The 22,057-nt window shown below is 36.4% G+C and overlaps 1 protein-coding gene across 1 annotated transcript in view; it reads right to left on the bottom strand.

The window, feature by feature from the left end:
• Window positions 1-3,667: 3,667 nt before the first annotated feature.
• Window positions 3,668-22,057, bottom strand: part of B3GLCT (beta 3-glucosyltransferase) — a 65,495-nt gene continuing 47,105 nt past the window's right edge. The window contains exons 10-16 of the mRNA XM_026860517.1: window positions 20,546-20,677; window positions 19,499-19,568; window positions 14,101-14,214; window positions 13,108-13,207; window positions 12,020-12,139; window positions 9,547-9,691; window positions 3,668-6,358 (exon numbers count right to left, since the gene is read on the bottom strand). Of these exons, the coding sequence (XP_026716318.1) occupies window positions 6,191-6,358; window positions 9,547-9,691; window positions 12,020-12,139; window positions 13,108-13,207; window positions 14,101-14,214; window positions 19,499-19,568; window positions 20,546-20,677 (849 nt within the window). The 3' untranslated portion in view covers window positions 3,668-6,190. The remainder of the gene's footprint in view (window positions 6,359-9,546; window positions 9,692-12,019; window positions 12,140-13,107; window positions 13,208-14,100; window positions 14,215-19,498; window positions 19,569-20,545; window positions 20,678-22,057) is intronic.

Genomic DNA, 22,057 nt, shown 5'->3' with positions numbered 1-22,057 from the left:
CCTAGCAGTGATGAGTATGATAGAAACTTCCCAGAACGATTTGCCAAGACTGACTCAAAAGTGGAGATCTGTATCTAAATCTATGAGCATATGGCTGCATGTACTAACGTGTGGACAGAAAAGCTGGTACGTTTTTACAGCTTAACTTCAGTATGTCTTTCCTTTCTGCATTTCTACCATCTCTACCTGTTCACTGTAACCCATCCAACCTTCCAGGATATTCATTCAAGAAACCAGGTAAGAATGAAGTGGCCAAATTGCTAACAAAGGTCATGAAAACATTCATTATAATCACCTGCAATGATACCAGAAAGGCAACAAATATTTTATTAGTTTTTGAAAGACTGGCAGGACAATTACAGGCTTCTAAAGCAAGCATTTGTTGAAGTGTTAATTACACCACTTAGGTGAACTAACAACAAGCCATGATAGAGGTAAGTCAGGCCTTGTAAAGCAAAATCATGCCTTATTCTGATAGGTCTTTTAATCTTTTTCAGACATTCAAACTGCACTTGACAGAGTTCCTCACAAGATAATAACCTGATAATTATGGGATGATTATCCACATTTTTTAACAAATGTATTTTGCTGTTTATTAAGTGTAAAGTCATTCCAGAACTAGCATTTGTAAGATCAGAAGCATTCTGGTTAACATGCAGCCCTTCAACAGGAAAATTCTAGCCTGAACAAACCATAATGGAAAGAGAAAGAACAAATGATTCACTTGGTTTGTGGGACAAGACCTTCTCAGCAGAGCTACGTGAGTGGGCAGAATGAGTCCATGTGACCACAGCACGGGCTGAATCAAAGCAGCGTGCCTGAAGCAGAGCTCCTGATCTGCACCATGTGAAGGGCTACCTCAAGCACATATCCCTGATGAACAGAGCCATATTTGTTTCCAAATGCAAGTAAAGGCAGCTTGCAAAAAGAACGACAGTGAAATGAGTAGTCTTATGAAGTTTTTGGAAAAAAAGGCTGGTGAATTGGCCAACACCTCCCATCAGCAACTTGTGATCAACTGTCCTTAATAAGCACAGAGCTAATGCCTCCTGAGCTGTAACTGAGTTTGACCTGACATGGGCTATTATTTCCCGTGTTTACTTAGTGTTACATTCTGTATCACTGCCACTACACCTTGCTAGCTAGGCAACAGTTAACTTACTGAAGCAGGACCAGTGAGAGCTCTACTTAAGATAATCAAGCAACTCACAAGGTCTTCAGTCGTACAATGTTTCCCTCCTTCCTGAGGGATACGTACTGTATTTCTTGCCCTTCTCCCAGACTTTTGGGGAGCAGGTGCCAGACATATCATGCAGCACCCCTGTAAAGATGGAATGCAGTGCTTGCCTGGTCAGTATGACTAGAGCTAACACATGAGTTCCTGCTATGAGGATCTTGATGGACCTCACTATAAACAGGCTGATTAGGCCTTCATCTGGATGCCCAATGCCTCCTCCAAAGCTCACACAGCCCATCCCCTTTGTCTTTGACCATGGTCCACAACTGCTACAATTCAAAAAGAATTTCAAGAGTAAATGGCAAGGATGGCTGAGAACTTGAGTTGAAACATTGGCTATGGTTGGTGCTGCTTTATTTCTGCATCTTTTCTTTCAATTATTTAAGTGATTTTGAGTTAATCTGAGTACAAAACATACAGACCAGTCCATTACTGCTTTCACAGGAAGAGAAGGCAACTTAACACTTTGTCCCATAACATCAATGAGCAGCAGATGTTCCTACAAGGTTCCTTCCTGTTTGAAACACATACAAGAGAAGTGGGCACACAATAGTTGACGATACACAATAATTTTCCCAGCAGAAAATTTTCTTTACTAGCCTTTTATTATTTTTTTTTTTTTTTTTTTTTTTGTGGTAAGTCATCTATAAAGTATTAACAACCTACGGCATTTTAGTGTTCTGGAGTCATTCTGTTTAAGAGCTAGACTCTTACAGGAATAGCTTAGCTTTTTTTTTTTTTTAGCTTGCAAAAGCAGAATGCCTATAGATTTTTCATAAAGAATGTTTCATGCTACTGTGTTGACGTAATTTCCTATCACTCCTCTCCATAGCCTGATTTCCAAAACAGTTCTTCCTTTCTTTGACTGTGAATCCTTTTGGCCTCTGTATGCATTTGCATATTGTATACTAAGCTTTTAATGTTTAAATACATTGTTTCTATCATGTATTTTCCCCTAGTGTTTGGAACTAACCAGTATACAGACACTCTTACCAAAGCTGTTTCAATTCCTGCCATCCAAATGCAGGTCCTAGTTAATCTCATGAGATTCTGCTGATTTCAGTGGAGGCACTGCTGCTTCCTGACTAACAGGGGCACAAATAAACACAGATGAGTCAAGGGAATTAGCAAAAGCAACTAGATGCAAACAGACAGTTCACCTCTCTGCTTCCTCTAGTCCCACAGGTCACTGGGTCCACAGGTATCTTCCTGTAAATCACAAACTGCAATTTGAAAAGCCTGAGAAATTTTCTTCTTGGGACACAATTTAAATAATCAAGTAGTAAGCTACATGATGGCTACCACTATAAGACTGTGTATTAACAAAGCCAGTTTTTATACATGCACATAACATGCAACAAAAGGAAACAGAAAAATGAACTACCTGCAAAGTAATATTGCATCTATTTTTTTCTGAATGAAATGATTACTTAAGGATATCATCCTCAGGGTGACTGGGGAGGTGAATTTGTTCTATACTGACAAGGCAGGTGTGTGCACCTGGGTAGTAGGGAGGTGGGAGCAACCATGCTGCTGTAACCTCGGACTTGAAAGCCAGAGCTGCACCAGGTACCATTAACGGCAGCAATTCAAGTGCTCTTAGTTTCCTCAGTAAATGTATGATGAGGTGGCATCATCAGGGAGCATTTTGCTCATTATTGTAAATGTCTCCTTTAGTTTTGTATCAACAATAAACAGAAACAATTTAATTAAAGCAAACTCAAATATATTCATTATCATGAAGTCCAATGAACAAAAGCCTTCAGAGTTTTATGGTGCTGTTAAAAGTAAACCTCTTGCTACTTTTCCACATAATGAAATGGCATTACTGGCTTTGGAGGCACAGCACAGTAGCCTCTTATGTTAGTCTTTACCCAATGTTAACCTTACTTTCCAGAATTCTAACGGAATGGTGCCTTGAGCCTCTGGCTGAGACATATTCTAACAAGAATCCTAACAAAAATCCTAAACCATGTGAAATTAAGGAACTAACAAATAAAGTCATTCGGACTCGTTCCTCCAGTCAGCAGTCATTAGAGCTGATGTTAGGGCAAAGTTTTCCTCCACAAAAAAGAAAGTTACCCAGCTGGCAAGCTGCCTCAGACTCTTGCCCATTTTCCTGCTCACAGAGGAAGAGACAAAGATCAGTTCCTTTTGAGAGTCTCCACACCTGGGCTATCTGCAGATGTAGGTTAATAAAACCAGATTCACAGTCCTCATTCTCACTTGTGATAAAATATAGGATTCAAATTCTTCAGCACTCATCATTTACATATGCTGCTATATTGAAGGCATTATTTTTTTGGCTCCTGAAAGCAGATTAACCAAGCAACCAAATTATCAAGAGAATTTAATTAAATAAATATCTTAATACATCATAATTTTCTGTTATAAACATTAAAACCGAACAGTCAATAATGATTCCCAGATTTTATCTTTCACACAATTCTCAAATGTTCCAGAAAAGGTAACTTCAAGCAGTCAACCATGCATTCCTGTTTTAATCTGCCCGTTATAGAAGTGAGTTGTGAATTCCCCTTTTCTTGCTTTTCTTCAACATTACACCATTTATAACCCCTTTGATATTCCTTAGAAACATTAGTATGGTTCAGGCTCATTAACGTGCAATTTTGGTTTTAGGTTTCAGATAGTAGCAGCCTTGCTGAATCTTCTAAAACTAAATTTAATACAGAAGGCTTCACATCTTGTTTTTAGAAACTCTCTGGGATCCTCTGCATAAAAAAAAAAATCTTTAATTTTTTAGTTCATAGAATAAAAGGTTACTTTGGTTATGCTGCTGCTAGGGTTGCATATCATTAGTTACATCTCAATGTCAGAGTTTTGGGGCCAGAAGACTTCAGTAAATTACTGCTTCACTGCTTTCAAAACTATGAAGGTTGGGATCAGAAGTCTAACACTTACTAATATGTCCAGAATCCTTGCAGTGAAACCCAGAGCTAATGGCAAGAGAAAAGACGGACTTGAAGACAGCTACTATTACATTTATCAGACCAGAAGTAAAAGTCCGAGTAAGTGAGAAATTAATGAATTGATGGGATGGCTCCTAATCTCTAAATAAGTCAGAAGTCTACAAGTGCAACACAGCATGGATCCAAAGCTAATTGTCTTTGCCTGACCTATCCTGCCTTCCCAGGGCTCAAGGAGATGTAAGATACCAGCAGTTTGAAGTTGAAAGTGACAGGACTATGCTGCAAGACCTTTGGAGAATTTGATAATTATATTTTTTGATAGCATCAAGATTCCAAATCACATGAGGTGTCTATTGCAAAAGCATTTTTCATTTGCACAAAACCAGAGACTTGAAAATTAACTTAATCTGGTGAAGCATGTCAGGACAGAATATGAAAAAAAAGTTTAAGCTGCCCTTTAGTACAACTGACGATAGAATACTATTCAGGTGATAATATTCTGACATAGGTGCTTAAATAATCCTGTACTTGGTTTGCAAAGAGGAAGAAGGCAGAAAAGGTTAAAGAAGAATACTTTTATTCAGCTTTCAGCTCTCACATTTCTAAATAGTAAACATAATTAACAATTCACCTATGGTACTGGAGAACATAATCTTGGCATCAGTAAAATGTCTACTGTTTAAGGCACTGATAGTGGGAAGAAAAAAGAAAAAAAGACATAACATGGATTGCTCCTATTGAATCAGAATTTGAATCTATTATGGATATGTGCTTGCTATTCAAATGCTTAAAATTCCACAAGCTACATTCAAAAAGAAATTTTATACAACTTCAGTAATTACTGAAGCACGAATCAGTGGCTCCCCTGTTTTGACTTAAGAGCAAGTATTGCATTACTTTGGAATGGAATCAATTTTTAACCCACTGAAACAAAACAAATCACAATTTACCTCAGCAGTATGACTGTAAGACCCTGTATTTGGTTACAATATAGCAAGCAAAGTTAAATAACAGCATACAAGTGTCATATAGTGTCATCTTAAAAGGAGCAGTTTTACAATATAAAAATTAGTTTCAAACATACTAAAGCCAGTTTTTGTACAAACATTTTTACAAACTGAATTACTCAAAGAAAAAAAAATCAACTTTTTAAATATGAATCACTCTTTACATGTTGTATGCATAAAATTACTTACCTTGATGATATAAATTAGGAACACTACAAACTTTATAAAGCTGACACCCATATACTATTGAAATGCACACATCAGAAATACTGAAGTGTTAGTTCTGCAAAAATCCTTGAGTCACATTTATACTTGCCAAAAAGATACACAGTGACTTACGTTTCTAAAGGAGCCACAGTGACCTCCTGCGGCCACTTAAGGAATCCTCGTCCTTAACCTTTTTTTCAATTTTGAACATGACATTCTTCACAAACTTAAAAGGTACAACAATGGTTCAAGCTTGGTCCATCTATCCCAGGAAACTATAATATTTATACTTGGAAAGGAACATGGCCTTCACACAGTCTAGCTCCTGGTCACAGAAATAGTGTCATGTCTCCCCTCTGATTTATTAAGAACCCATTCCAGAACAGTTTAGAGAACCATTTTCTGTAGGTCAGTGGGAGATGACGTTCAATGGATGTTCAAAACATGTTCAATATCAGGCTCCCAAATACACTTCAGCTTTTGAGAGAACAAAGGAAGGAAATGTAAATTGATGTTGTCTGACTCAAAGTCCAAACCAGAAGACAGGTGAAGTTGTATGAGACATTTTAAATGAGTGTCAAGGTCATTGGTATATAAATCCCAAAAACAGTTTGAAACGAAAACAAGTGCAAAAGAAGAATCCAAAAGTCAATTTAGGTGCCTTCTTCCATTGCTCTGAAGGAATGCAACAAACAGGAACAAAACATTTTCTTCTATGTCACGAAGAGATGAAACAAAGTGAGAACACCGCAAAAATCACAGTAGTGACTCTCATCTGCAGTACATTGACACTTACATTCTTCTACTGCTTATAAATCCTCTCTGCTATACTCAAATTTCTTTCCATTAAGTGACTCTTCAGTGTTTGGTGCCAGCCATGTGAAATATACCTTCACTGGATCAATATTCCAATGTTTGTGGAAAGATACTGGAATTTGGTGAGAAAGGTAGCCTTTTGGGTAGTCCATTGGCCTTGCCTAAGGTGGAAGAATAAAGTAAAAGCACTAGTACTCAGTGACAAAGAATAATTTTAGAACAAGAAAGTATCACCGTTCAATGGTCTCTGTATCACAACAAAAGCAATGTGGCATTGACAAAATATACAAGAAGATAACAAAGGGGTTTTTACATCATTGTGTTAAATCTATTGATAAGCATTCAGTTTAGATCTTCAACTCACACTGCAGTCACCATGCTATGAAGTACACTGATATTACATATGCCCTGTCTTCTCAGGATGAAATGGTCACCATCTATGAAAGCAAGTCACAAACAGTATCGTTTGTATTGCATCTTTTTAAATGTACAGTTTTGGTTCAATAATGACAAAATTATTTCAAGTAATATTCTCTTGCTCCTCCTCTTAATGAGAGTTGCCAGCACTGCCAATGTGACTGTAGGATCCTAGTAAGGCCATAAGTTGCTGAAGTATACGAAGTTTTTTCATGGAGAAAGGTTAACAAACACAGGAAATACTGTGGTGCTGGAAAACTGCACTGTTATTCTTTATCAGGTTATATCAAAAGAGACAGAAAAACAACACAGCTACATGATGCAGCTGACTTCTTAGTGCACCAAGCATGTTTCATTTCCTCTGACAGTTTAATGGCATTTAAGTGCATCGTTGTATAAAAAAGCCTGAGCTGCAGTGGTCCCTGGTAAAATAACTAGATTTTGCTATTGTAAATAGTTTTTGTAAAGAGAAATTCATGAAAGGCACACATTTGTTTTTTTCTAGATGTAAAACATAAGAAGAAAATTGAGTGATTTGGATACTGAATCACTGATTTGATGCCTAAGCTAGTAACTGATTTAATACTGCATGCTTCACCTACTTATGGTGGTATTAATGACTTCCACATGCTGTGTTCTTCACACAGGTCCTTATACACTCCAGTCATAAAATTAGGCAACAGAATTTGACACTAAGAAATGTGAATATGTGTTGCTGTTGGGTATTTTTATTTTGACATTTAAACCACAGAGTGCTTATTTTTAAAAAATTCCACTGGAGGAAACAAGAGGGAGCCTATTTCCCTCAAGACTTTTGAAAAAACTTCAATGAACATTTAGATTTGAAAAACCTGAATAATTTACTTTGGACAGAGACAGTTTCTAGATATCTGAGACCAAAGTTTTCTGCTGTTTGAAAATCAATCAGGTTTTTATCGAGCTATAGACAAAATTTTGGTGTTCCGATAGTTCTAAAAGAATGAGATCTGCTCTAATAACTATCTTTTTTATTATATTATTCTCTAAGAATCATGCCACTTTATAGGTGTTTGACCTTGAGATGTAAGTTCCCTGAATTTCCTCTTCCTTACATTCTGTGGAATCAAATATTGTAATCTTTGCTATTTTTTTTTAATGGTAGAATTTGTATTTGGTATTCTACAAAAGCCAAGTATGTTGACCAGATTTTATATTTTAAGACCCCAATTCTGGCTGCTATTCAACATGGGAAGGTTCGTGTTCTCTTTAAGAGTTTCATCATATCAAAAGCCTCTGGAACCGGTTACAGAATACGTATTTACCTGAGCATGTAGCAAACAGGAAACCAGTAGGAGTGAGCAGACACTGTAACATCATAGACATTCTAAGGATGAAGATATCTTTGCTTTTGTTTAATAATACATACTGAGTACAATTTTGGATTTGTGTACTTCAAGGAACATTGTACATCATAATACTTCAGTCAAGTCTTTAAAAAATAATTTTCTGGTTCACAGAAAATCCAATTTTGGTTTTCTCATTTTTAAAATATTTGTTGCATAATAGTGGAATTCATAAAATAAGCACATTCAACTTTTATTCAGTAGTTTTCCACCCAGGCTTAATTTTTATTCAAGGTATGTCAAACCAGAATTTGTTATAAGCAACACTGAAAGATAAATTACAATTCAAGTGTAATTTTCTATGTGGAAAATCAAACTGCTAGGATTTTATGTTCAAAGTGATTCAGTATCAAATGCACCACCATTAAAGATTACAAGGGGGTGCTTTGCTTTGTTGTAAAAGGGCCATTCCTACAATCTGTAGAAAGAGCTCTGTTCTTTCTGACCCTCCTTTAATTAGATGCTGATTTTTTTTTAAAAACACCCGTGCAAGCTCAAATTATTCAGTTACTGTTGATTTTAGAAGATGCATTACTTGCTTTCTTTCTATACTGAAAGGAGTGACCGATGATAAACAAATCAGGAAAGTAAACAGAGATGATTTTCTCATATGAAAAAGGAATTAAAATACTGAATAGTATGTACTCAGTCTTCCCATTTCTCTGAATAGTAAATCTAATCAGAAAGAGAATCTTAATACAAGAAAGCCTGATAATTTAAACAGCAAACTTATACCCCCCACTGACAGCTGCTTTGAATCACATAACAGTTTACTAATGTTAAGTAGCCCATTATCTTAACTTCAGTTCATATTCAAGATACACACGTCTTTCCAGTTTTTAAACTGGATTAACACCTGAAAAACACCAAACGCTACACTGATTTTAATGCTGTTTTTAAAAAAAGTTGTGCACTGTTTGGGAAAAATCATAAGTTCTTCTTCTCTATCGGGAGGAAGGTAAAATCTTTATTTGGTTTAGAAGGCAGCAAATCTCTCTCTGGGACTCAATGCACTGTGCTTTCCACTGTGACACTACAATTAAGATTGTTAAATATTCTGGAAGACAGAAACAAGATTCAAATCTATTCCAAACCATTCCTCTCAAACAGGAGAATATACTCGCAAGACAATTGTGTTTTGTGACCTCTTTTTCCCTTGTGTTAGCATAGGGCAATTTATCATATTTATACCATTCTTCAGAATCCACCGCAAAAGCAACAGTGCTGGGAATACTTTTACATTTTATATCTTCACTAATGTGATATTTCAGCATAGTAAACACTGAATCAACAGAAAAATTGGGTAAGTGGAGAATACAAATTTACTGAAAAATGTCAGTCACTTCTCCATTACCTGATGAAAAAAAGTATTGTGGTGTGGGATTTTTGCTCCATCAGACTTGTTCTGGAGAGAAATAAGGTATAGCAGCACCACCCTGGTTATCATTACTACACATTGATCAAGTTTGCAATATTTATGAGTCCTGTTTTATGTGTATACTTAAAAGAATTAAATATATTTTAAATACTAGTAAAAATAATTCTCTGACCTGATGAAAAAGTGGACTATGTGTTATAGGGATTCCTAAGCCACTGAAACACATCCCCAGGACCATATCATCAGGCGCATCCATGCTGTAACACCGGCATTTACTAGCAAGTAGTTTCTGAACAGCTATTCTGCTGAAGACCATCCTGAATAAAAAAAAAAAGCAAATGAAACATATAAGACAATAACTACTAGCAAAGTCAAATGACTGTAATTAAATACTGCTAAAAATGTATTGTTAAATGATATAAAACTGCAAGACAAAATATAGCCCTCTGGTACAACATATCTGAAATTTCAAAATTCGAGGACTCAGTACTGTCAAGTAGTGCAAGAGGCATTTTCTGAAATACTTTATATAATGAAAATTAATTATACCAATTATGCCAATTGTTGTTATTCCAACAATTAACTACATATCCACCATTTTTACTGCAGCTGATAAATCTTCCTAAATTTGGCCAGGACTTTTAAAGGGATATTCTTCTCTATCTTCCTCAAATGTATTGTCCAGTTAGTTATCATGTAGCAATTAAATGAAAAGAACTCTAAATCTGAACTGTCATTCCTTGAATCCTCTGTTATACAGAGTTCTCTCCAGAAGTAAAAAATGTTCCCTGAAGCTATTGCTCCTCTATTCATCCTAATTGTCTTGATCATCTAAGTATCAACCAGAGCCTGGAGCTGTTAGATCATTATCACTAAAATAAGCCTTCAATAGACCAGAAACATGATGATGTCTTAAATTCAACAGCTGATGGAATATACTCTTGTCTAGTATTCCATGGCTGCCTTTTATGAAGTTACATCATCCATCCAGTACAATCAGAATACAGGGTACTCTAGCTGCTACAAGTTAGGCTAGAAAGATTCATGCTCTGAAATCACTACATGGCTTCATGAGTTTATTCACTATGTAACAATCCTTTGCTTGACACTGTGACATGGCAAAACTACAAATACTGAATGCTAAGGCAAAAAGACTGACTGAGAATATTGTCAGATTGAAGTTGCAAAAGACTCCATCACTATCATTGCAACTTTGAAGACTGCATGTATCATGAAAACAAAAAAACCCCCACAAAAACGAGAGCACAACAGGAAGTTGTATCTCAGTACTCAGATCAAACAAGAGAAGGAATAAGAAGCTAAAGGCATGGGGGGAAAAAAAAAAAAAAAAGAGTTGGAACTTGTGACCAGCATGTGTTGCTACACAGAAGGTGTGATGTAAATTGCACACATTTGGGGAATGTACTTGCTAGTTGATTATCTGGACCATGTCCCTTCAGTTATATAGAATTCTTCACTTACAATGAACCCTCTCAAAATTAGGGTATGGAGTAAGATGGATGATCTGTACCTCTATCTGCTCAAACCTAAGAATGAAAATAACTCCCAAATTTCCACATCTAGATGACAGAATAGAAACTAAGAGATAAATGCAAAAAGGATATATAAGTATAGGACTGGTAACCAACAAACACACCAGCACCAGTAGAAGGTTTATTTCGCAACTCAAGCATAAACCCTACTTAAGTAAGACCTTATGCAACTATGCAAAACAATGAGGAGGCCAGACAATTGATTTCTGCTTCCTCATGGATGCATAAGTATCTAGGAAGTTGGTATAGCCATTACTTTTCACAGAGAAAGACACGAAGGATTTTCAGCCATCCACAGTACTTGCTTTAGACACACAAGGTAGACAGATCTTAAGATCGTTCTTACTGCAATATGATCCAGCCTGAAAGTTCATATACATACTAATTTACACTAAATTTTGCATACAATCACTGGACCCATGTGTCTCATGCAGGAGATCAACCCACAATGATTGCTTTCTATAGGAAACTATTTTCCAGGATATCAACATCAAACTCCTTCCTCAGCCACCTCCCCATAAATCAATGCATGAAGTTCAAAAACAGAAGGAGAATCATCATCATCATTCTTCTCCATGCTTGGAAGATGAAAGAGAACAGGAATGAAAATTTTCATTGTGGCAGTTTGTATCCCCAGATATGCTGCTTTGGTTCTCCTGCAAACTCCACAACAGTTCAGATCATAAGGGTGTTTTTTAAGCAATTATACCAATTTTTTCTGCTTACTGCACTTCAAATCACATTGTCAGATGGTCTCTGAGTATGCAGAATGAATTCTATCAGATAAAACAGGGCTGCATGATGTGTGTCAGGAGAACTCGTGGTGTAAAAAACTGGTAACAGGCACTTAATTCACTGGACCAATCAAGCTGAAATGACCCCTTCTGAAACACACATGGTCCTCAGCACCAAATGTTTTGCTCTAGAAATCTGTTCCCAGTGGGCAGAACAACTTCTTACTTGTAGGACATTTGTGTCTTTGAGCATCATTACATTTTAATCATACTAAGAAACATCAATGTTTCCACTGAAACTGATTTGTGTTTCATTTGCACTCAAAGCAAAGACTGAAGTAGAGTTTAAATAAATTACCCTCCTCCGCCAGTGATATAACTATATCCTCCTGTTCCCAAGCCATAACCATAACGCTCTCCAAGAAATACTGGTTCATTTGGGTCATAGCAGCTGAGCAATTTTCGGAGTCTGAAGATACTATAATATGAAAATTCATTAAAAAAAATAATCATGTAGACATTCATTTTGAAACAGATATTGCTAGCCTAAATTACATTCTATTAAATAGCACAAAAACTACAGAAGAAATTCAGAAATGCTAAGAAACCCACAGAGATACAAACGGTTAAACAGAAATTTGTGATGGGTTATTTGCTATGAGATATAACTGCTGAATTTGGTCAAATAACAAATCAGTTAGCTTAAAATACCTTCCTGAAGCAGATAAAGTTTCTCAGCAAAACTGAGTCTCATCTCAGAAAAAAAATGAAATTATTTTTTCCAAACAATGGTAATATCTTTGCAGATGATCTTTTCTCAACAGGAATTGAAAAACAAAAAGGTAGATTTAGTTATACAAATATTGCTTTATCTATAGTTATAGTCTCTTTCAAATTCTTCTCCTGTCACATGATTTAATGTAAAGTATTTTCCTGAACCACTTATTCTTATGTTCATGATCATGCCATCCTGCTGGTTATCACCGTGCCTTATTTGGCTTATACAGCAGTGTCAGTTTTCATGTGAATGAGATCTATTTTCTAGCAAAGGCAATTCCGTGGACACTGTTTTGGGTGGCTCCGACTACTGACCCTATCTTATGGAACCTTTTTTGACACATTTGTGTGAGGAATACACCTGAGAAGGCATATTAACAAATGACGAAAACCAATCGGCTCAGACATACCTACACTAAAGAATCATATTCAGACTACATGATTACATAACACCAATATGCATAGTCTTTATCGAGTTACAAGATTATGTGGGTTTTAATATCAGTCAAGGAACACTGAAGGAAAGTGACAATTTTTTTCCTTAAAGGAATACAAAGCTACATAATTAATAAAACAGCTCTATCTCTTCAATACAGAAGAAGAGATGAATATTGCTAGAACTCCTACTGACATGAACAGTGGTAATTCTTGAAGTATTGCAATGTATACCTTATTAGTGTGTCATCATCCACTATAACTAACCAAGGAGTTCCGGGAGAGCTATGATTTGAAAACCTTTCTAAAATGGCAAAAGTTTTCCCACAGTGACCTAAAGGAAGAGAAATAATAGAATATACATTTAAATAAAATGAAATTTTGTAATACACAATTATTAATTAAATAAATATTTTACTGCACTACGCAAAACATTTTAAAAATGACTGGAAAAATTGAGATGCAAGTTTAAATTACATCCTTTGTTGTGCTGAATGGTATTTGTATACATTGTTCCAACACAACTATTTCTTTCTATGCAGGAATGTACTTTTGAAGGATGCTGAAGTATGGAAATTCTTTGAATTATGGAAACCTGAAAAATAAGCTTTATTCCAGCTAACATGTTAAGCTGTCAGACAATACTGGGCAAACTGCTACTCTTAAATTTCAAAAACTGTAAAATGAGGAGAATATGATAGGAACATGTTCTGCAAAATGCTTCAAGATATTTCATAGCATTTCATGATGCATCAGACAGGTCCACTTTTTTTATATAAATATTTAAGTCTACATTAATCTACTGTACTCATCAATGGCAACTCAGGTCCTGATAACTTCCTACAGGGAAATGTCTTAACATTTTTCATGTCTTAACACCCTTTACTAGGAGTTGAGAAGTGAAATAACCTTGTTCCCCATGAGCATGACAAGAGAAACGAGTTTCAGATTTCTACTGAATCTTCTTTAGATCTTGGCAAAATCTAATTGCAAACAGTCTTTACTCATCTAGATTACAGGTGACTATCTAGTGCAATTATTGCTATCAATATTACACAATGTAAATACTATAATTACTAAACAATCATTAAAAAATAAGGATAGGATACTATATTTGAAGCTACTTCCAGCTAAAATATTATACATGAAATACACATATAATGCATAAAATTTACCATCCTTATTAGACAGCTATTTGTGCAAAACTGACAACAGTCAATAGCTCACCTCTGTCAGTATTAGGTATGCCTAAATCTATAGTAGGAATGGAGGTGTCTGCATAGTCACTGTAGTATTCAATAAGGGCAGCTTCTCTTTCCCAAGTCTGCTTTACAACTGGTACTGCAAATCATTGACATTGAAACAGAAGTAACTTGATTAAAACTAGTACTTGATCAAAACATTTATGCACCTTGTTAACCGACATATTCCTTTGCATGGTAATGAAAAAGCTGTTTCAAATAGAGAATCATGGTTCTGAATGTTCTTCTTTTTTTTTCCTACAATATTTAGAGACAATTTTACATTTTTATGAAAGCCAGTCATGGCAGTTTTATTTATACAATAACAAATTTTCTTTTAAAATATGACTATAGTTTCATTCATATTACGTTGAAAATGGTGATGTTTAAGTTTATGCTAACCAAAGTATGGAATTCATTACTTTTATACTTGCTATGCTAGACTTCATAGCACACATCAGCATGAACACTATCAGAGATCAATCATTCTTCCAGTATTGAAAGTGTCGCATTTTAAAACAGCACATCCAACTGTACAGCGTATAAAATATTCTGAATTAGAAACAGACCAAATATACTTTTGAAATACTACACTTGTGTTACACACATTATATCTTAGAGTAATGTCGTATTAATGCTCAAAAGCACCTGTCTGGAGACACATTCACAGAAGGACATTTCTAAATATCATACAACCAATTGTGATCCCATGGAGATTCTATTCAAAGGAGGACTGCTTAACCCTTCTCTACAAAAGCAATCCTCCTCTTATTAGTTCGCCATTTCACTAAACATTTAAAATTGATCATACAAAATTCTAACAACAATGCTATGAAAGTTTAAATTATATCCAGAAGAAAATAAATTAAAAGTAACACCAAAAAAAGCTGAATGCCTTCTGGGTATTTGGAAGAAAAGTATCAGATTAAAATAATCTGACCTTAAAATAGTCTGACCTTTTTTCTATTTAAAAAATTAAGTGGATTTATATGAGCAACTACTCTGAAACACTGTGCTGTCATTGTTTATCTGCTTTATGGTCTCTGACACCATCCAGTAGGTCTCAATGGTAGCAGCCAGTTCTTTAAATGAAGGAAATATTTATATAACTTCCCTTTGCTGCTACGTAACTGATGCTTGTGAACAACCGATTTTAGCTCCCTGCTGGAATCATCCATCACCTAATTTGATTATTCCTGCTGTACTGGGTTTGCATGGAAAGGTTTTGGTAGCAGGGGGATACAGGGTGGCTTCTGTGAGAAGCTGCTAGAAGCTTCCCCTGTGTCTAGTAGAGCCAGTGCCAGCCGGCTGCAACACAGACCCACCGCTGGCCAAGGCCATCAGTGACAGCGCCTCTGTGATAACGTATTTAAGAAGAGGGGAGCGGGGGGATACCTGTGCAACAGCAATTGCAGCTGGAGAGAGGAGTGAGAAAAACAACTCTGCAGACACCAAGGTCAGTGAAGAAGGAGGGGTTAGAGGTGCTCTAGGTGCCAGAGCAGAGATTCCCCTGCAGCCCATGGGCAGCCCATGGTGAGGCAGCGGTGCCCCTGCAGCCCACAGAGGTTAATGGTGGAGCAGATGCCCATCTGCAGCCCGGGGAGGACCGCACACTGGAGCAGGTGGATGTCTGAAGGAGGCTGTGACCCTGTGGTGAGCCCATATAATGGAGCAGGCTCCTGGCAGCACCTGTGGACCTATGCTGCATCAGGTTTGCAAGCAGAACTTGTGACTCCGTGCGGGACCCACACTGGAGCAGTGTGTGAAGAACTGTAGCCCATGGGATGGATTCATGTTGGAGAAGTTCATGGAGGACTGGCTCCTGTGGGAGAAACCCTAAGCTGGAGCAGGGGAAGAGTGTGATGAGTCCCCCTGAGGAGGAAGGAGCAGCAGAGACAACATGTGATGAACTGACTGCAACCCCCATTCCACATCCCCCTATGCCACTTGCGGAGAGGAGCTAAAGAACTCAGAAGTAAAGTTAAGCCTGGGAAGAAGGGAAGGGTGGGGGAAAGATGTTTTAAGATTTGGTTTTATTTCTCATTATCCTACTCTGAGTTGAATGGCAATAAATTAAATAATTTCCCCAAGTTGAGTCTGTTTTGCCTGTGACGGTGGATTGCTGAGCAATTTCTCCTTGTCCCTTATCTTGGCCTTTTGTTATATTTCCTCTCCTCTATCCAGTTGAAGAGGGGGAGCAATAAAAGTGGCTTTGGTGGGTACCTGGCATCGAGCCAGCATCAACACACCAGTTCTTTAAATGGAGGAAATATTTATATAACTTCCCTTTGATGCTATATAACTCTGACATTTGTGGATAACTCATTCTAACCCCTTGCTTGAATCATCCATCATCTAATGTGATGTTTGCTGCTTACCTACTTGCTCACTTGACCAACGGTCAGTTTGATAACACTAAAATGAATTGAAAGGTAACTGTTAAGAGAGTAATAACAACTCAGTGCACTAATGGAAAGGCTTTAATATTTGGAAAATATTTAACTTCACTTCTGTAGCACTGTGCAATTGCCAATACTGCTTTTAAAGGTTTTTAGATAAACATAAAACTGCTCTCAATTTCTGCATTAAAAAATCCAAAGGGAATTTATGTACAAAAATTTGTTCATACAACATTACGGTGGAGTTTTGAAATGCAAAGCCAGGAATTCCACAATGTGTTAACTCTACCTCTCATGTAATAAAAAGTCACATTACAACATAGAGCATTGCATAATCAGGCATTAACTGGCAGAGAAAGTCACATAAACATTTTTTTTTTTTCAACTGAGTAAGCAAAGAAGTAGTCAGGAAATTATTTTCTTACTTTGTGGAAATGTTCTATTGAAAAAATGTTTCTCAACAGAACAAAACCAGAATGCTTTCAGAAAACAAGGCCCCAGTACAGAAGCATCACAGATATACAAAATGCTTCCAACCTTCACCTGGCAGAAGAGATGGACCTGTAAAGTCTGTTTTATCTTTCTCCAACCAAGGACCTCAGCCTCAATAGGGTGCTTTAACATACAGAACTATTTGCTATTAGAGACTGAGCCTCTCAATTTCTTCAGTGGAGTGCTCCTTCTTTGTATAAATGAAAAAATGTTCCCTGAAGCAAGGACTGGAGTCTCACCTCAGTTAAATGGTCTAACAAGGAGGCTACTAGCTGAAGTGTCTTTCTCATTTCCTTGCTTGTTTTGACTGAAGTGTCACCATCCAGGCTAACATCAATTGTAGACTGAATCCAATACTTCAGAATTTCTATCATCTTGTATGTTCCAACGAAAGAGAACAGTATGAAATTTTGGACTAGATATTGATGCAAATATTTATAAATTTGTATTAATACTTGTGATCACATGGAAGTTTTAATACCTTAAAAAATATTGATACAATGTTAGCTCTAAGCTCTTAATTATATTTTACTTGTGCTACTTCTAGAACCTTAGCACGTTTGCAGTCTTGAAATTTTCTCGTATAACTATATATGGTACGTGCAAGAAGGAGAGTTGTATCTTAAGTAAATTCTGAAGTAAAATTTAGCTTCTTTTTCACATTGAATTCCAAGCCTTAATGTTGCACTAATGTTTTTGGCATACAATAAAAAATGACTTACCAGGTAAAAAGAGCTCTCTGAAGCTGGCATCCATTAATCTTTCAAAATCTTGAGTAAGATTATCCTCTATTGCATAACACTGGAAGCTGTGAGGAAAGTTCAAGAATTTTCCTCAGTCTTCAACAGGTGTTTCTTGAAGGATGCTTACAGTATCTTTTTGAAGACTTATGTTCTTTTCTGACTTTGTAGGGTGGGTTTTTTTGTTTGTTTTAATTTTGATGTAAGAAAATAAGCATGGATCCAGAAAGGAGAACTCTTCAGTGAACTCCAATTACAGGACAGTCAATTTTGTTTTGTCAAAAGCTACTTTAAAGATAGCCTAATAATTAGGTGATTAAAATACGAGAAATGTGCCTTCATCAAGTGCAGTGACATTAAGAAAAAAAATTCCATAATTCTTATTTTGAAGAAAAAAACCTAGCAATCACCAAATAGTCTAAATTTAGAAGTGACAGAAGCTACAGTTTTGGATGCATTAGCAAAGGGGGACTTAGTTAAGAAAAGAGCTTTTGTCTTCATCCTGTCCTCTGAAAATAGGTATGGCAAAATGCCCCAAAAATTTGGTACAACTACTAGCCATTACTTAATATTAATTTTTTTGCCAGTAATTATCACTTTAAATTATTTTTATAAACAATTGAGCCTAATGGCGACATTATTATGTACCTTGAGTATTCAAGGGCATACAAAATTCAAGTAAATTCCTGGAAATAAATCCATTCTTCAATCTCTTTAATAACAAAATATCTAGAAGCAAACTAGAATGGAGAGTACGAAGTAGGTAGAATGTCTTCTGTTAAATCAGTGGATTTGGAATGTTTCCTTCCAAGTTTTGTAGACACTGGATCTACCTCAATTTAGCTGAGCCTTACTGTGTATTAGCTGAAGCTGAGTGTCTCTCTGTATCTTTATTTTCCATGTCTCTGAGCGGGAGGTTAATACTCGCTGGATGTATCTTGTTGGGATGTGCTAGGTTTTTTTACTTGCTGTTTTTACCACAGATATCACGGTCATATTTCCATGGCAACTATCATTGCTTGTATAACACTACAATTTCCAGATAAAACATGCTATAGTGTTGCACACTTGGGAGACTCTTTATCTGGGGCATGGGTTTTGGACAAAGACCAGATTTCTACAAGAGACAAAATTTCCCATTCTGAGCATTACAAAACACTATGTGCACATCCTATGTAGGGCGGCAATGGATAGAAGCAATAGGACAGCATAAGCTGCTCAATCTTTCACTGGAGGGCAGGACAGGACAAAAGGAAGGAGGAGGGCAGAGACCTTTCAGCTTGTTCAAATTTCTCAATCAGCCACCATATAGCTGCACAACTGTCACCGTTAGTACAATGAATAGAAGTGAACCAATTAGCTGGGGGAAACAAACCGAAGGTTATTAATAGCTGCTATGTTAATTAATACTGCAACAGCTCCAACGTACAACAACATAAGCTAACTTAAAGTGTATTTTTAATTTAGATATTTTATTTCAAGATTTTTGCCAACCAATTACTAGTGATGAAAGATCAAATGACCACAACTTTTAAACACTTCACAGCACCCCTGGAGAACTCCGAATAGCAAAAAAAAATTTACTTAAAAGGACAAGCTGTTTATCATTCTGAAGATTTCATGTTTCCCAGTGGATTCTGCAAACATTTAGACCCAAGAGCTACACAGACAGCATGTATCAGCTTGTTTTTTAAACATAAATTTCATAAACTATATTGCATAGAACTACTACCTTGACCAACCAACAACTTACTTCTGTCACCATGAAATTTCCGACATGTTTTTACAGCAACAAAAATGTCTTCCTTTTTCACTGGCTCTCCCTATATCAACAGAACAAAAATTAATCTTTTATTTGCAGGTTCTGCCTGTAACATTTTATAGGATATGTGTGCCCATACATATAATAAAACAGAAAATACCTTTTCATGGTATAGCATATCGCGTAGAATAGTGTACTACTGATATATTAGGAAGTACATTTCTGTCTCTGGAAAAAAGGTCACTAGTGGTTTAAAATTCCTGAAATAACATTATTGAAATACTTTTTCCATTGGTGTAGTATTCTAACATGAACTAAAACACCTATCATTAGGGAAAAGAGAACGAGTAGTAGAACTTGTTGAAGTAAGAATAATCCATCTGAAAAAGAGTGTTTTCTTAATTTCTTTGAAATTAATCACTATGTGAACATGTTGAACTGTATCATGCTTGGAAAAAGAAGCTTAAATGTTACACACTAGAAATATCTGAATTTCCTCAACTGTAATAAAATCATTTAACAACTTTTATTTGTTTTCCTTTTTGGCACCTGGAATTTTGCTCTCCTGGAAGCACAGAACGCTTTTTGGCCTCTATCAATACTTAATCCATTACATCATAAATGTATTCTCTTAGAGGTGGAGCAGATGGGTTGTACTTAAATGCACCAAATACTACCTTACATTTTATCTTTAGCCTCAACAAATTTTAAATTTCCATATGTGAAAAAAAAGACTACTTATACTTCAGTATCTCACAGAAATGTAAGGAGAAATACTTTATAGAACACAGGCTGATCAAACATTGTTGTAGAAATACCCATTAAAGCATATGCAATATTTGTTTGCCAGGAAATATTCTGTGCCATGGAAGGCTGAAAGCATATCCAAAGTTAGATAAATGCCAGAACAAACTCTTTACTTTAAACTTACTGAAAAATATTTTCTTAAGGGTTTGAGATTTTTAAAGTCAAGTATTATGCATTTCAGTAGGAGTTTTACCTTTACTAGGCAAGTGGTATTTAAAATATGGTACTTACACAAAGTGGCAGAAAATTACTGAACGTTGTTGCACAATGCTCAACCTTATATGAGTTCACATCATCTGTGCAGAACTCAGGCACTGGAGTAAGATGTGGTCCTTCCCCTCTCTGCCAAATATACAGGGCAATCTACCAAAATAGCAAACATTTAGATCAGTAATGAAACTGAACAAAAATTCTCAGGGCATATGAATAAATCATATTATAGGACAAATCTAACAGGAAAACTGAAAAATAGGAGACGCTGTAGAAGATTTGTTCCTTAGTTGATTAACTAGCTGCAAACCTTCTTGATCATGTTTCTAAAGCCCACATGTAATTCTTTTAAATTCTAGAAGAAATTCTATAGACATACAAGTTTTAAAATTTATTTCATAGAATTACAGTTTCATTTATTTAAGCATGTCAGAACAACTCAACTTCTGTAAGAAAAGTGAATATTTACACCTTTGTCTAAAGTAAAGAAAAATCCTTATTGTGTAATTATTTTGATAATTTTGAATAGCTAGGCCTTTTTCACCCTATGTGGCAATTTTCTGCTTTTCAAAACAGAACCATCCTCTGGTGACAATTTGAAGTGCTCGAAATGAGTAGTGAAACTGACAAGCTGTAAAATACAATGCAGGATAATGTAATAGATATGCTTATCCTGTAGCAGACTCTTGTCTATTTTAAATGCAACAACAAAAAAAAGCCAGCCAAAATCTAGAGAAAAAGGGAAGAAGCAAACCAGTGATGTCTGAAGGAGGCTGTGACCCTGTGGTGAGCCCATATAATGGAGCAGGCTCCTGGCAGCACCTGTGGACCTATGCTGCATCAGGTTTGCAAGCAGAACTTGTGACTCCGTGCGGGACCCACACTGGAGCAGTGTGTGAAGAACTGTAGCCCATGGGATGGATTCATGTTGGAGAAGTTCATGGAGGACTGGCTCCTGTGGGAGAAACCCTAAGCTGGAGCAGGGGAAGAGTGTGATGAGTCCCCCTGAGGAGGAAGGAGCAGCAGAGACAACATGTGATGAACTGACTGCAACCCCCATTCCACATCCCCCTATGCCACTTGCGGAGAGGAGCTAAAGAACTCAGAAGTAAAGTTAAGCCTGGGAAGAAGGGAAGGGTGGGGGAAAGATGTTTTAAGATTTGGTTTTATTTCTCATTATCCTACTCTGAGTTGAATGGCAATAAATTAAATAATTTCCCCAAGTTGAGTCTGTTTTGCCTGTGACAGTGGATTGCTGAGCAATTTCTCCTTGTCCCTTATCTTGGCCTTTTGTTATATTTCCTCTCCTCTATCCAGTTGAAGAGGGGGAGCAATAAAAGTGGCTTTGGTGGGTACCTGGCATCGAGCCAGCATCAACACACCAGTTCTTTAAATGGAGGAAATATTTATATAACTTCCCTTTGATGCTATATAACTCTGACATTTGTGGATAACTCATTCTAACCCCTTGCTTGAATCATCCATCATCTAATGTGATGTTTGCTGCTTACCTACTTGCTCACTTGACCAACG

Source organism: Athene cunicularia (genome assembly GCF_003259725.1).
Source record: "Athene cunicularia isolate RWA chromosome 1 unlocalized genomic scaffold, athCun1 chr1_part1, whole genome shotgun sequence".
NCBI classification, from domain to species: Eukaryota; Metazoa; Chordata; class Aves; order Strigiformes; family Strigidae; genus Athene; species Athene cunicularia.
This window is presented reverse-complemented; position numbering and strand designations above follow the sequence as displayed.